The 17261-nt window shown below is 43.9% G+C and overlaps 1 protein-coding gene across 1 annotated transcript in view; it reads left to right on the top strand.

The window, feature by feature from the left end:
• The first annotated feature begins 623 nt into the window (after nt 1-623).
• The window catches only part of EFHC1 (EF-hand domain containing 1), a 28406-nt gene continuing 11768 nt past the window's right edge, over nt 624-17261 (top strand). The window contains exons 1-6 of the mRNA XM_077489026.1: nt 624-792; nt 4952-5173; nt 6052-6339; nt 10030-10179; nt 13163-13355; nt 16617-16837. Of these exons, the coding sequence (XP_077345152.1) occupies nt 730-792; nt 4952-5173; nt 6052-6339; nt 10030-10179; nt 13163-13355; nt 16617-16837 (1137 nt within the window). The 5' untranslated portion in view covers nt 624-729. The remainder of the gene's footprint in view (nt 793-4951; nt 5174-6051; nt 6340-10029; nt 10180-13162; nt 13356-16616; nt 16838-17261) is intronic.

Genomic DNA, 17261 nt, shown 5'->3' on the forward strand with positions numbered 1-17261 from the left:
CGTGTGTACGCAGCATAAGATTTTCAATTTGTATGCAATCAGACAAGCCCTTGCACTACACGGTTTTGGTAAATCTGAAGACAAAAATCTGCAGAAAATCTAATAGTGTGTATGGGGCTTAAAGGTCTGTACCTTGGTACTGACCTGAGCCAGAGGAATAGTCTGCAGGAGCCGTAGCATTGCACAAGCGATCCGCAATTGCAGTTGCCAACCCAAAATGCAAAACAAATAAATAAATGCACTTTTTTGATTTTTGCTTATTGCATTTATAATTATTATTATTATCTTCATCATTATTAGTATTATTATTATTTTTACAAAAAGTGGAATTCAGTTTTAAAATATGTTTATGTTCACTTCCAGTTATAGCTGAATAAACAGTGGAAATGTAAAAATCGCTTTGTCCAATTAGGGGTATAGAGGTTCCAGAATTTTTTTGGTATTATACATCTTGGCTTAGTTGTGTGCAGAACAAAAAAAAAAGAAACATGCAAGCCTTTGTTGGGTGGTAATGAAGTGGTTAAGGATTGCAGTGGAGGAAATACATCATTGCATCCTGTATAGAGGATAACATGAAGCATTCTCAGCTGTCCGTCAGCACTAGGGGGCGTGTCCGGCCAGTCTGTTTACTGTTCCCATGGAGACCAGAGTCTGGATGCTGCTTGGAGACGCAGCAAGCTGCAGAGTAACTGAGAGGCAGCAGGGACACAAGAGAGGCACCCAGAGACCATGTCCTCCCACCCTGTCCATGGGCTGCCATTCCTGCCTGGGAACACCTACCGAGACCCAACGGTAAGTCACCCCTCTGCCTGTGCCATATGCAGAGGGTCAGCGGTCTGCCGCACACAGCTCCTTTTTCATTTACAGCTTTTCTATCTCTTCTTATACCGCGTCTTAATGTCACCCCCCCTTCCTGACTATATCCTGAAGGAGAGGTGTCGGCGTCACCCAGAGCGACCGTCTGATTTGTTTCCTTGTTGCTCCAGAAGGTGATGGAGTTTGGTTACTATGGGCAACTATAAAAAAAAGTTTGGTTTTTTTCTTAGTTTTTTTTAATAATGAATATCTTCTTTTTTTTTTTGCTGTTGTTGTACAGTGTAGGTGTCTTTAATACCTGAAAATCTGCCTTGTACATGAAAGATGGACACTACGTTCATTTTTAGGCCGCATTCACACTTGGTGATTCCAAAATTGCATGTCCTGCGTGGCACCCCAAACCCGGCGCAACTTTTCTGCAACTGCCGCACAACAGAATCGCGCTGAAATCACACAAAATGCGCCTTTAAAAAACAGCATGAAGATTGTCGCCCAGAGAGGAGCGGGAGCTTCTTTTGGGCAAAAAATGCGCATAGGGCAGCCCATTGAAGCGAATTGCATTTAGAATCGCCCACACAAAATGTGAATGGGGCTTTAGCCTTGGGAGCTCTGTGCCAGTCGTTTTCAGTACAGAGCTTCTGGTGTGGAGAGTGAACTGTAATCCTAACACTAAGACCACTTTCACACTGAGGCGCTTTTCAGGCACGTTCACGCTAAAAACAGCGCCTAAAAAGCTCACGAAAACGTATTTCCATTAAAATCAATGAATGCTTTCACACTGGGGCAGTTTGCTGGCAGGGCTGTGAAAAACTCTCCTCTCCATTGAAATTAATGGAAAGCTCTTCAAAAGCGCCTGAAACGCTCTTCAAAAGTGCTCAGTGTTTTTACTGGCAGTTTAGAAGCGCCTCAGTGTGAAAGTGGCCTAACTCTCTCTGTGCACCTTGCACAAACCCCTTCTGGAACTGTAACCTTCACACTAACCCTCCCTATAACCCTAACACTAACCCTTCCTAATGCCGCGTACACACGATCGAATAGTCCGGCGTACTTAATCCGGCAAACAATCCGGCGGATAGTCCGGCGGACTTTCTACCGAACGGACTTGGCCACACACAGACACACAGAAAGTCCAGCGTTTGCTAGTGCGAGGACGTACAGCACGTACGACGGGACTAGAAAAAGGAAGTTCAATAGCCAGTAGCCAATAGCTTCCTTCTCGTACTTGCTTCTGAGCATACGCCATTCTTAGTCCGCTGGACTAGCATACTCGCGAACGTATTGTCCAATGAAAACCCAAGTCCAAGGCGGAAAGATTGGACTGCAAAACAACGTTCTAAGTCCGCCGGACTTTACGCTGAGAAAGTCCGCTGAAGCCCACACACAATCGGATTGTCTGATGAAATGCGTTTCAGCGGACTAAGTACGCCGGACAATTTGATCGTGTGTAGGCGGCATAACCCTCCCTATATCCCTAATGCTAACCCCCCCTATAACCCTAACACAATCCCTTCCTATATGCCTCCATGTTAAGCCATTTTGGAACTGTAACCCTTAGCCCTTGTACACACGGTTGGACATTCCGACAACAAAATCCGTCGGATTTTGTCTGACAGATTTTGTCCGAAACTGATGTTGCATACACACGGTCGGACAAAGTTGTCGGAAAATCCGATCGTTCAGAACGTGATGACGTAATTTCGTTACGACGGGACTACGTTCAGGCTAGTAGCCAATAGCTTTGGTCTAGGAATTTGATCTGAGCACGCATGGCACTTTGTCCGATCGAAATTCTCTACAAACGATCGGACAAAGTACGATCGGATCATGTTGTCGGAAAATTTTATAGCCCAGCTCTAAAGCTTTGTCCGTCGGATATTCCGATGGAAACAGTCCAATGGAGCCCACACACAGTCGGATTATCTGACAACACGGTCCGATCGGACATTATCCGTCGGAATGTCCGACCGTGTGACCAAGGGCAGGGGCATTTTGAATGGGTCTGCCTTATTCATGAGAAATGTGGAAAATAAATCCCTGACTCTATTCTGAGGGTCGGTTCACACCAGGAATCGCACAGGAACACGCTCTGTGTGATTCACGTGCAGTCCTGTGTGGTACAATTTCAGCCCATTCATTCTGATTGAGCTAAAATCGCAGTGCACCAAAAGTAGTTTGCAACCTACGATTAGGATGTAGTGCATATTGAATGTGGTGGGGAAACACGTATGGGTTTCCAGCACCATCTTCTTGTGTGAACTGGCCCTGAAAACACGCCACATGGATCTGCATGGTGCCGGTGTGTGCAAAAACCTGCATGTTTGTAGATGCTGTGGGTTGCAAGTAACAATTAATGGCGACGCTGTGGGTCTGCTAAATGGGTGTCAGGAAAGCACACAATTTTACACATATTCCCGAAACACATAGATGTGAACTAGGCTACAACTAGCCCTCCTTGTAACCCTCACACTAACCATCCTTCATATGCACCACATGTTATCCCCTCCTTCTGTACCTGTAATTCTAAGGCTCTGTTCACACCTGAGCGTACTGGAATTGCGGACGGAATCGCGTGATTCTGCCTGCGATTCCAGAATCACTGCAAAACACAATATTTCTTAATGGCACCCCAACCGCAGTGTGATTTTGCCAACGATTGTCCAGTGACAAAATGCGCTAAAATCACTGTAAAAATTGCACCACCAAATGCTGGACTGGAAAGAGAGAGGCAGCCAACAGGCTAGCATTTTCTGCAAGCAGTGGAACTGGGATCAGTGGCCACAGGGAAGCAGAAGGTGATGTAATAAGCTGTTCACTCCTTATGTGCTACTTTGCCAAGGGGCTGAGAGTTCCTGCCTGTAATGGGCTGTTGTTGGACTGACAAAAGCCTGTCAGTTCCCCCAGTGAATCAGCAGAAGTTCTACAATGTGGAACCAAGTGTGTGAGGGAGAAAGGAAGAAGAGTCAGTAAATAGGGAGGGAGGAAGAAGAGTCAGTAAATATGGAGGAAGGAAGGAAGGAAGGAAGAAGAGCCAGTGAATAGGGAGGAAGGAAGAAGAGTCAGTGAATAGGGAGGAAGGAAGAAGAGTCAGTAAATAGGGAGGAAGGAAGAAGAGCCAGTGAATAGGGAGGAAGGAAGAAGAGCCAGTAAATAGGGAGGAAGGAAGAAAAGCCAGTAAATAGGGAGGAAGGAAGAAAAGCCAGTAAATAGGGAGGAAGGAAGAAAAGCCAGTAAATAGGGAGGAAGGAAGAAGAGTCAGTAAATAGGGAGGAAGGAAGAAGAGCCAGTAAATAGGGAGGAAGGAAGAAGAGTCAGTAAATAGGGAGGAAGGAAGAAGAGTCAGTAAATAGGGAGGAAGGAAGAAGAGTCAGTAAATAGGGCGGAAGGAAGAAGAGTCAGTAAATAGGGTGGAAGGAAGACGAGTCAGTAAATAGGGAGGAAGTGTCCCTGAAGTTGTGTTGTTGTCACTCTGGGCATCCCATAATCCCTTACCTCATCCAATGTATGATCACCTAAAACTACATTTAAAAAAAAGAGCCAAAGACTGATTTCTGTGTCCTAATGAAAGAAGGAAATGCTGTGTGACTGGCTATGCAGCAGTGGTGAACCCATCCATAAAGACAAGGATGAGTGAGTTTGGGGTAGAGGAACTTGACTGGCCTGCACAGGGTCCTGACCTCACCCCAATAGAACACCTTTGGGGTGAATTTGAGTGGAGACTGCGAGACAGGCCTTCTCATTCAACATCAGTGCCTGACCTCACAAATGCTCTTCTGGAGGAATGGTCAAATATTCCCATAGACACACTCCTAAACCTTGTGGACAGCCTTCCCAGAAGAGTTTAAGCCATTAGAGCTGCAAAGGGTGGGGCAACTCAATATTGAACCCTATGAACTAAGACTGGGATGCGATTAAAATTCATGTGTGTGTAAAGGCAGGCATCCCAATACTTTTGGAAATATAGTATATATATATATATATATAGTATATATATATATATATATATATATATATATATATATATATATATATACGGTGTATATATAATGTATACTTGGCTATATATTATATCAGAGTGCCAGGCTTTTGTGTATGTTATCTTAAAAAATCTAATATTTTATTTTTTTGGGTATTTCAGAAATCGGCTTTCCAACGCTCTCAGACGTTGACCTATCGGGATGGATTTAGTCGTCCGCTGCTTCCAACAGTGGGGATTGGGCGAGACCCAATCACAGTGAACCAGCTGTCACAGGCTGAACTGGATGAGCTGGCTAATAAGAGACCAACGCTGACCTATGGCCAAGCAAAGCAAGCCCCATCATCTACCTTCATTCCGGCACACGTGGCATTTGACAAGAAGGTAGATATTGGTCAGCTACTGTATCATTGACACTATTTACAGACTTTATGCTCGTAATTATTTAGATAATTATTTCCCTACCTGGACAGAACCGGTATTCTTAGAGTTTGCATATCTTAGTAATGTGCAAGTCAGTCTGGATAAACCAGAACATGACATTGAACAGCAGATTTATCATGGGGATAACCATGGGCCTGATCCACCAGTGGTATCCACCCAATGCCTTGTGGGATCTTTACCCAGTGTTGGTCTGATGAAAGAGCAACAGCACCAACTATGAGTCTCAAAGTGTATGTCCAACCAATTTTTGGGAATTTTCTTTGTCATATATTGAGAATGGTTTGGTACTTGCTTTCTAATACACAATACATGTCTCTGTAGCGCTGATAACGCAGTGCTCCGCGCCCCGGGCCCGCCCTTTTTTTAAGCTAATTAAAGCCTCAGGCTCTAATGCATGTAGTTTCTCCAACATCAGTGCCTGACCTCACAAATGCGCCTCTGGAAGAATAGTCAGACATTCCCATAGACACACTACTAAACCTTGTGGACAGCCTTCCCAGAGGAGTTTGAGCTGTTATAGCGGCAAAGGGTGGGCCAACTCAATATTGAACCCTACGGACTAAGACTGGGATGCGATTAAAGTGCATGTGTAAAGGCAGGTGTCACAATACTTTTGACAATATAGTGTATATGCAAGTGCACATGAATATATAATTAAGTGCTGTAGCAAATACTTTTATCTAATAGGAGTCCATAATTCTAGTTTTAAAACAAAATCTTGTACTGGACTGAGGAGTAGATATTAAATTGTCTTTTTTATCTTATATTACTGTTTACATTAAACTAAGAATATTATTTGATTTTTTTTCTAATTTCAGGTGTTAAAATTTGAGGGCTACTTCCAGGAGACTGTCCCCATCTCCCAGGATGAGCACTACAGGGTGCGCAGAGTATGTGTGTACTACTACCTAGAAGATGACAGCATATCTGTGGTGGAACCCCCAGTTGAGAACTCCGGAATACCTCAGGGAACGTTCATCAAGCGCCAGAGACACCCCAAGAATGACAATGGTGATCCCTATCACTGGAGGGACCTTAACGTGGGCATCAACATCATGTTGTATGGAAGGACCTTCCGTATCATCAGCTGTGACCAATTCACAAAGGTACCCTACAGACCACACAGAGGAACGTAAAACATAATGCTGCCCAGATCTGGAAAAAGCCCCATGGGGTACAGGCTAGGATCGCAAAATTCCAGGCAGAGATAGGGTTTGTGTTCAAATATTTGGCAGGGGGGAGAAAAAAGAATGTAATTGTTCTTCTGTTCATTTATTATATAGGTGGAATTCATTTGGCAAGAAAAGGGTTGTCTCAGAAAGCCTGTATTGTCCTTAAAAGCCCAACCAGACTGTCCCATTTCTTCTCCCAATGCCGCATGAGAAAGTAAAACGGGCAATCTGATTAGCTTCTATAAACAATCCCTACTGACCGCAGCCATTCTTACCTCAAATATATTGATACAGTCTCTCAACCAAGTTTCCTTGTAACCCAATTGGTTCCTCCAGAGAGGTTGAAGCAGGGCCGGTGCTACCACTAGGCAAACTAGACAGCCGCCTAGGATGCACTGCTGCCTAGGGGCGCCCGGCCACTGATTTCCCTCTGCATCTGCATGCTCTGCAGGCTGCAGAATGTAACTAACTCAGTCTCAGGCAGCTACTCCGTCTGACCGGTAGTGTAAATAGAGGCGCAGTACTCGAGCCAGCGCTAGAGGAAGCACAGCCGATGCTTCCTGTATCGCGCCACCTCCTATCACATGGGCAGGGCAAAGGGGGTGGAGTCAGGGGTGGAGCCAATGGGGCGGAAAAATTAGGTTTCGCCTAGGGTGTCAAAAATCCTTGCACCTGCCTTGGTTTGAAGACTCTGGCTACCACTGTAAGGGGCATTCTTCCCAATGACCACCAATGTAAGGGTACATTTTTCTTACTGACTACCAGTGTAAGGAGAATTCTTCCCACTGACCGCCAATGTAAGGGGCAATTCTTCCCACTGACCGCCAATGTAAGGGGCAATTCTTCCCACTGACCGCCAATGTAAGGGGCAATTCTTCCCACTGACCTCCAATGTAAGGGGCATTCTTCGCAATGACTGCCAATGTAAGGGGCATTTTTCCCACTGACTACCAATGTAAGGAGCATTCTTCCCACTGACTAATAAATGTATGGAGCATTCTTCCCACTGACTACTGGTGTAAGGAGAATTCTTCCCAATAACCGCCAATGTAAGGGCCAATTCTTCCCACTGACTACCAATGTAAGGAGAATTCTTCCCAATGACCGTCAATATAAAGGACATTCTTCCCACTTCCTACCAATGTAACGGGCATTCTCCAAAATGAGCATCATTGTAAGGAGCATTCTTCCCAATGAACACCCACCAATGTAAGGAGTATTCTTCCTACTGACCACAATTTTGACAAAATAAAATGAAACTTCTATTGCAGAGATGTCACTATCTCTTTGCTTGCCTTTAACCGGTCCTTGAAGCACTACTCTAGCCACTGATACAAGTCACTTATTCCTCCCACTGACACCAATGATGGGGCACTATTCCTCCCAAAGACACCAGCGTTGGGGCACTATTCCTCCCAACGACACCAGCTATGGAGAACTATTCCTCCCACTGACACCAGCGATGGGGCACTATTCCTCCCACAGACACCAATGATGGGGCACTATTCCTCCCAATGACACCAGCGATGGGGCACTATTCCTCCCACTGACACCAGCTATGGAGAACTATTCCTCCCACTGACACCAGCGATGGGGCACTATTCCTCCCACCGACACCAGCTATGGAGAACTATTCCTCCCACTGACACCAGAGATGGGGCAGTATTCCTCCCACCAACACCAGCGATGGGGCACTATTCCGCCCACTGACACCAGCGATGGGGCACTATTCCTCCCACCGACACCAGCGATGGGGCACTATTCCTCCCACCGACACCTGCGATGGGGCACTATTCCTCCCACCGACACCAGCGATGGGGCACTATTCCTCCCACCGACACCAGCGATGGGGAACTATTTCTCCCACTGACACCAGAGATGGGGCACTATTCCTCCCACCGACACCAGCGATGGGGCACTATTCCTCCCACTGACACCAGAGATGGAGCACTATTCCTTCCACTGACACCAGTGATGGGGCACTATTCCTCCCACTGACACCAGAGATGGAGCACTATTCCTCCCACTGACACCAGCGATGGGGCACTATTCCTCCCACTGACACCAGCGATGGGGCACTATTCCTCCCACTGACACCAGAGATGGGCCACTATTCCTCCCACTGACACCAGAGATGGAGCACTATTCCTCCCACTGACACCAGAGATGGGGCACTATTCCTCCCACTGACACCAGAGATGGGGCACTATTCCTCCCACTGACACCAGAGATGGGGCACTATTCCTCCCACTGACACCAGAGATGGGGCACTATTCCTCCCACTGACACCAGAGATGGGGCACTATTCCTTGCACTGACACCAGCGATGGGGCACTATTCCTCCTACTGATTCCAATGATGGAACAGTATTCCCCCCACTGATACCAATGATGGGACATTGCTTACTCCAGGGGCATTTTCTACTAGTCTGGCCTCCTAAACGTCTGAAGGGCAGTAAACTGGCCCTTTGTCTGGAACATTTGGAGACCCCCGGTGTAGAGAACCCCATTGGTTTGCCACATTATGAAGTGACATTTGAATCGTTGGTCAGTTTTGGGAAATGTTAACTCCTGCAGATTAAAAAAAAAAAAAACTAAACGACATAATAGATAGAGTGATATTCAAATGTAGTGTAACACTTTTCTAGTGAAACCAAAGTATTTTGAATCTTATCAGTATCTACAACACATAAAAACCGGAAACAAATCAGAAAATTAGGGGCACTCCCCCCTCTAGGCAAACAACTAAATACAAAGCTAAAATACAGTACTTGTCTTACCTTGTAAGGGACTTGATTTATGTTGAGCTCTCCTTGTGGTTCAGACACCCTTCCCACACAACACAGGCAGGCTGGTGACCTCACTTTTCTGAAGTCAAGCAATATAGCCTGATCTCCAACTCCCATTGTGATTGGGCGATTAAGAAAAAGCAGCTCACTGATGAGGTCACTGGTCTGCGCTCTCCTCCTGTAAGCACATTTACTGTAAACTGTAGATTGACGGCACAGTGCAATGTAATAGAGCTCTCATTCACTCACTTCATTCAGATTATTGCCTCTGTGCAGGACATTATCAGAAGAGATTTACAGTAGGTATTTATGCTGGTTTTATATAAATACACAGATAATGATTTGTAATACAGTATATATATATATATATATATATATATATATATATACACATATAATACTGTTGTGCTAAAAAGTATGCATACCCTGGCAGAAATTGTGAAATAATAGCATTTATATTAAAAATAGGACTGATCATGCCAAAATAAAATATTTTAAGGATAGCAATCACATGAAGCCATTTATTATCACATCGTTTTTTGTATCCTTTTTAAATCATAATAACAGCAATCACCCAAATGGCCCTCATAAAACGTTTACATACCCTGGAATCTTTGGCCTTGGTACAAACACAGAAGGTGGCACACACAGGTTAAAGTGCCAATTCAAGGTTAATTTCTCACATTTGTGGCTTTTTAAATCCCAATATCAATGTAGATCTATCTATCTATATATAGATATAGATAGATAGATATATATATATACATACATATAATATATACATACATACATCAGCTGATTCTCTTATACAATCTTCTACTGATCTTCATACACAGGATTTCTTGGAAAGTGAAGGCATTGAACTAAACCCTACAGAAGGGATCCCTACTGATCCTTACACCGAGCTACGCAAACAGCCTCAACGCACCTACAATACCCCGTCTGATTTTGACAGACTCAAGCAGTTCCTAACAATGGATCGCAAGGTATCTATCTATCTATTAACCTATCTATTATATATATACTCTCTATTTATCGATGATCTTCCTTCTTCTACACTGGTGTTCCAGCCTTGGTACATACATTCATGTTTATTTTGGCCACACATGATGTATCAAAGAGTAACAATTTGATTTTTTTCTTTCCAATGATTCTTATTGAAAAGAGATTTAGACAAGCTATGAAGTACTTAATAGTACTTTTAAATGTCAAACATCTGTGTTACAAATGGGGATCATCAAAGCCATCGTGTTCTGGTCATACCACAACTAAACCACATTATGGTGACTGTCCACTGCCCAGAGGGGCAAGATGGAGACATGGGAAAAGCATGAAGGTTAAGGTAGTCCCCATTCACTGTAGGCATAGTAATGTTGATACTAGCATATAGGACTATTCAGAATTATTATTCATATATGGTTCCAGAATGGGAGGAAAGGAAGAAGGGGGGATCCTATAAAAATGGCTTCTGTATAATGTAACCAAAATTGCCAATGCTAAACTCAATTAAATGTTAAATTAGATTTGTATTAAATTAATTAAATGGTATTTAATTAATTATTAAATTGAAGTAATGTATTACTATGCAGTATTAAACCCTCATATTAGGTGGAAGCTCTCTATTGATGTGCATGCAATATTTTTATGAATGTACTCATTTTGTAAACCTATGATTTACCTTTAAGATTTATACCGCTCCCTCTTCCATTTGCTGTGCTTCCCCTAACTTCCGGCCAGGGAGCAAGCACACTCTCTCCCCCTCATGGCCCTTTGCAGGACTACATGTCCCATGATCTCTTGCTTATGCATTGGTAATGCAAGTTTTATTGGTCTCTCCACTCTCATGTTACCCCAGCAGAAAACCAGTAGAATAACTAGCTGTGTAGTCCTTAGGCAGGCAACACGCATTGCTAAGGATAGGAGTCTTGGTAGCACAGGAAATATAGTAGCAAAGTAAACAGATGTTCTTGTCTGGCTGTGTTCTTTTACTCATTATCCATTGGGTTTCATAACACTTTGAGGGAGATTTACTAAAACTGGTGCAAATAAAATCTGGTGTATAGTAAGCAATCGGGTTTTACCTTCAGCTTGTTCAATGAAGCTTTGACAATAAGCCCCCGTTCACATCGGGCCGTTTTGACATACAGTTTGATATGATAAATCGCATGTCAAATTGCCGGCAAGGGCACCACCTGAATCTGTGCAATGCCGCATCGATTCCCAAAAGTAGTTCCTGCACTACTTTTGGCGACTTCGAGGGGCAATTTTAATAGACATCTGTGCAGGAAACCGCACAGATGTCTCTGAAGTCGCTCCCAAACTCGGACTGGAATGAGGGTTTGAAATTGTGCGAGTTCAGCATCCTCCGGGACTGTGACATCATAAGGGGTGGGGTCACCATGTGACATCACCCGGTGACCCCGCCCCTTGTCTCTATATAAGTTGCCGCACAACGCGTCCCTGCCATTGTGGCTAGAGAGAGCGTTGTGTCAACATCGCAAGGAAGACCGGACCAACGCTAGTAAAAGAGCTATAAGAAGATAGCGGAGGCCCAGCAAAAAGAAACGAAGAGTGGGACAAGACCCCCAAAGAGCAGAAGAAGACCCCCGGTGGCGACGACGGCGGCGAAGAAGAAAGCCGGGCTCCTCCGCTAGTAAAAGAGCTATCAAAAGAGCAGAAGATAGCGGAGGAGTCTGGCAAGAAGACCCCCCCAAGACAGAAGAGAAGATCAACGCAGGCCCCCCCTTTCCCCAAAGCACCCCCCCATGTTGAGGGCACGCGGCCTGGTACGGCCTTAGGAGGGGAGGTGCTCGCTCATCCCCACCCCCTTTCCTGACCGGCCAGGCTGCGTGCTCGGATAAAGGTCAGCTATGGAATTTGGGGGGACCCCCACGCCGTTTTTTCAGCGTAGGGCTTCCCCTTTAAATCCATACCAGGTGATGGGGCTAGCGAGGTGTCAATCTTGCCGATGGAGGCGGCGACATTCACTTCCTTCGCTAGTCCCGGCTTCCTGGAGCCACGTTCAAAAGGAACAGACTTTACTCCATGTGTGGGCAAGTCCGTTCATTTCAAAAGTCCGGTGGTGTGTGGGCAGGTCCGCTTGTTTGGACCTCCACTGCAAAGTCCGGTGGGTTGTCCGCTGGACTAAGTCCGCCGCATAGTCCGATCGTTTGTACGCGGCATAACACACCCCCAGACCAAAGGTGCTGTGCTCCTTCATCCAGAGTGGGGGCGTTTTAATACAGGAGGTATGTTACTGGCCAAATCATCAGGTGAAAACAGAGGAAAAAAAACAAAAACTAATGCAGCCACTACATCTAAGGATTGGTAAGCTGAAATATAGTATATATAGTATATTTTGGGGTTTAATAGCGCCAGTCAGCAGCTCCCACCTGGAAGTGGAAGAGTTCAACTCTTTCCTGAAGAAGCGTTTAAATATGGGCTGATAAACACAGCTTACCAAGACAAATATTACTAATGGTCTGGGTATGTCACTAAGTAACATAGAGGTTATAAGGGGAGTGGGGAGAAGTAGGTATTCCCCTGGTGACTGCAGCTGGAATAACATAGTGACTGCATATTCACAACTTTTTCAAATTGGAGGGACTGTCTCCAGCATGTGCCTCCACTTTCTGGGTGGTCATACCCAAATCACTTGATATATATGTGGCTTGCCCACCATGCTTACTATACAGGCTGGTCCCACCCAGACCCCACCTCTAAATGTACAAGGACCACCCCACTCACAGCCATGGTGCATGTGCAGTGTTGTGATCCCAGGATCTAGCTCTGGACACAGTATTAGTGGGACAAAGGGCCAAGGTGTGGGTGTTAAACTAGTCCATTCACATGGCAGGGTTGTGTCCTTTGCCTACATACTTTGTGTCCATCAGATTTGGTTTGGTGATTGGCTGGTACGAAAGTAACATCCTGCAATCTCAGGCTCTTGAATGTTCTCTACCTTGAAAGGTGCTGCGTTTCTTCTCTCTGTGGGATGACTCGGACAGTATGTTTGGGGAGGCACGCCCGGTCATTATACATTACTACCTGGTGGATGACACGGTGGAGGTCCGAGAGGTCCATGAAAGGAATGATGGAAGAGATCCCTTCCCTGTGCTGATGAAGAGACAGCACCTACCCAAATCCATTAAAGACTTAAAAGGTGAGACGGTGCTCAGAAATGAGGAGCAAACAAGGCTTTGTGGTGGTATAATTTCTGTCCATGAAACAGAATCCTACTCACAGCACCTTGTTCTTCTCATCTGCCGAAGGTAGGCCTGAAATTATAGGCAGGTTACCAATGGTCCACGCTTGGACCCAGCATCGGATATATTTATCCTGTTCAATGCATGCATGTAAAGTTATATAGAAGAGTAACACTTCCAGGTATATAGTACCCCTTACCAAGATCACAGCACATTCCCGGACAATGCCCTAATCTGCTTTGTTCTCCAGAAGGACAGTTAAATTTTTGTTTAAATAGTATCATGTGTATAAACCACGCTGTGTGAAAAGTTAAGCAGCCAGCATAGTCGAAGACTAAAAAAATAAATTATACATCGCTTATAAAAAAGAAAATAAATCCATAAATATAAATAACATTGTGAAAATGTCCACCACGTGATAATTGTCAAAAATGTCATAAAAAAAAAAAAAAGTCTGGTGATGGACACTGTCCGTGAGTTGATAATTGTAGATCAGTGGACATCAATAAAGGTCAACAGGTGAAGGAATCTTGTGAGGAGACTTCCACCAATTCTCTGAAGGCTTACCAGAAAAGTTGGACTTGAAGGGGCATATACCTCTCAAGTCAAAAAGTCTTGGGTGTCAAAACACCATGGTTGATGGAAAACCAGCGACAATCCAGCCTTGATCACCCTAAAATGTAAATCACATAAGATGGCACAATAGTGATAGCAGCACTTCACCCGAAGCGTTTCATCTGAATAGACTACATCAGGGGTATGATACCCCAGATGACGTCTATTCAGACAAAACGCGCCGGGTGAAGTGCTCCTATCACTATTGTGATAGCTGACTGGTGACATCATCTCAACCTAGGCAAAGTCACCAAACTGGAGCTCAAGAAAGGCATTTTAAATATAAAAGATGTTTTTCTGAAAATTTACATTATGGCCTCATGCACACTGAACGTTTTTACAGCTGCTCTTAGGGGAGTTTGGCAGGTTTTTTTTTCCTGCCCCTAAATGCCCCTGCATGTTAGCCTATGTGTCAATGCACACTTAGGCATTTATAGGAGCTTAGAGGCAGGGGTGTTTGGAGGCAGAAAAAACCCACAGCCAGTGTGTCCCGGAGCATCAGAGTTTTAGCAGAAAAAAACAGTTGATGTGCATAAACGCACCTAAGCGCTAGACACGTTTAGTGTTTGAACGTTAATTCATTTCAATGGCCAAAATAAATAAATGACTATTCTGGCTAAAGAAATTTATGTAATCCTAGGTGCTTGTCACATCTAAATGCCTCACATGTGTTTACAAAGGTTAATCGTTTTTTTCTACCAAAACGCTACTGCCAGGAGGTAAGGAGTCTAGGAGAATTAGCAAAATGTCCTGTGTACATGAGGCCTATCACTTTTATTGTGACATATCAGAAATATATTCTTGCAGACTTGGTGAGCAGAAATATAAATTTTAAATATTCATTGGCAATTTAGTATTTCACAAAAAAAAAGAAAAGAACTTTCAAAGTTTCTTTTTTTTCCCGAAGATAATAAAAAAATATATAAAAAAAACACAAAAACATTCATTTAAAAGACGTACGCCAGCCAAAATCAATGTTTTGGAAGGAGAGGGAAAGGTTTAGAGTCATTTTTATTCCTGTTGGCGTCCCTATTGGGGAGATTTCCCCTCACTTCCTGTCAGGATGTGAAGAGGGGCAAAGGGAACACATGAGAATATTTTTATTGTTGTTTGTGCCTTCCTGTTTCAGTAAAAAACACATACTGCATTTCTTGTATAGGTGTCACAGGGACAAGAGGTGAAAGTTTCACCAATGGGGCCGCAGACACAAGAAAAACGTGTAAAAAAAAATGAGGACACCAAATAATCGGTCTAGTTGTCCAAAGTTGTTTAGTCATGGTATTCGCCTTATTACCCTCCTGTATTGAATTGTATTGTTGCCGTATTGTATCCCTTTATATTGTAACGCACTGCGCAAACCGTTGGCGCTATATAAATCCTGTATGATAAGAATAATTCATAACAAGAAATAAATAAAATGGCCAATGCATTGCAGACTCCAAGATCTCCCCCTTCTATAGTGCTTAGATGTCATCAGTGGCTTGGAGGACATATTCACTAGGGTTATTTATTTTCTGTGTAAATGTTAATAAAATATCCAGGATCGGTACATCAGCAAAACATTAACATAAGAAGCATTTTCATAAATGACAGACTATGAATATTTTGAAACCTTTACACAGAAAACAATTAATACTGGTGACTATGCCATTTCTGAGTCTTCCACACTACTGATAACACCTAAGCTTTGAAGTATGGGGAGATCTTTGAGACTCCCATAACACACCGGGTATTTCAAGGTATTTTTATGAATTAAAACCAATACTAAAAGACTTTGAAGCTCTAGACCAGTGATGGCAAACCTTGGCACCCCAGAAGTTTTGGAACTACATTTCCCATGATGATCATGACCTCTGCAGTGTAGTTGAGCATCATGGGAAATGTAGTTCCAAAACATCTGGGGTGCAAAGGTTCACCATCACTGCTCTAGACCGATTTCTTGGCACTCTCATTAGTCTTTGTACACGTGGATCTTAAACTCTAGGTTTCCTCCCCAGTTTTTGGTTGGGAGCGCCACTGGGCCCTTAATTTGAAGCCTACTGATAAGTTGAATCCAGCACCTCCTTATTTTGGAGAAATAAAAACAGATTTTAACTCTTCCCCCTCTATCCAAATTTTGCCTGGCTTTCAGTTGGGTTTTATGGATACCTTTAGGGATTAGTACTGTATATGTTACATTCTGTTTTTCGTGAATAAATGTACAGTAGGTGCAATAATCATGCAATTTTCACAATTGTGTAAACCAGGCGTGTCAAACTCAATTTCATTGCGGGCCACATCAGCGTTCTCAACGAGTCGGTTATATCTGTAAGACTCTACAAAGTGCAAGGGCCACAGGAAATGGCCTGGAGGGCTTTGTGTTTGACACATGTGGTGTGCACGGTTACCTTACATCCATGTACAATACATTTCTGCTGAAGAGTTGGAGCTCATGTTTATGGGCCAAAAACAACCGCCAGTTTTCAGAAGCTAATAACTAATATCTAACACTCACAAACCCATCCTGTAATTATTCTTGGACCATGTCTGGTACCTCTTATCGTGAGGTTGGTCCAGGTTATTTGTTTAGGTCTCTTTAGTAATGTCTCATTTAACCCGTACAGACACCTTCCCTAAATGTGTCCTGGAGATGTCAGATCAGGAGGTGACGGAGTGGTACTCGCCCCGAGATTTCATAGTGGGAAGTCACATCACAATCCTAGGCCGAAAGTTCTTCCTATATGACTGTGATGCTTACACTCGAGACTTCTACCAGGAGAACTTGGCGTTCGCAGACCTGACGCCTGTTAGTGTGGAGAAGAAGGTGAATGAAGAAGTGAAACAGGTAAGGATATAGTATGGGCTTTGTGTTATGGCATACAGACTTATTGCAGGGAAAGTGTCTGGAATTCCCCTACGCTATGGACAAGATGCAGCTCTAATGTCTCACTACGTGTAGGCACTTGTAAAGGCCCTTTTTACAAGTAAAAAAAAACAGCTTTTAGAAGTGGGTGATGTAGGGAGTTTACATAAAGTTCCTTATTTATCAACGTGGCGTAAAGATATACACCATTCAAAAGTAAAATGCATACAAGGACATGGCCCTTGGAGTTTCTCAACAAGGGGTTGCTATTGTGCACCAAGCCACTGGAAAAAGGGCCCGGTGCGAGCAATCTGAGTCCTGTGAACATTGCCTTTTCCTAGATTCGACTTTCATTCGCACAGTGTCCACGGACGGTTCTTTGTTATTGTCCTTTGTGTCCATTTTT

Source organism: Lithobates pipiens, unplaced genomic scaffold (genome assembly GCF_037356315.1).
Source record: "Lithobates pipiens isolate NorthernLeopardFrog02 unplaced genomic scaffold, aLitPip1_a1.2 Scaffold_18, whole genome shotgun sequence".
Classification (NCBI taxonomy): domain Eukaryota; kingdom Metazoa; phylum Chordata; class Amphibia; order Anura; family Ranidae; genus Lithobates; species Lithobates pipiens.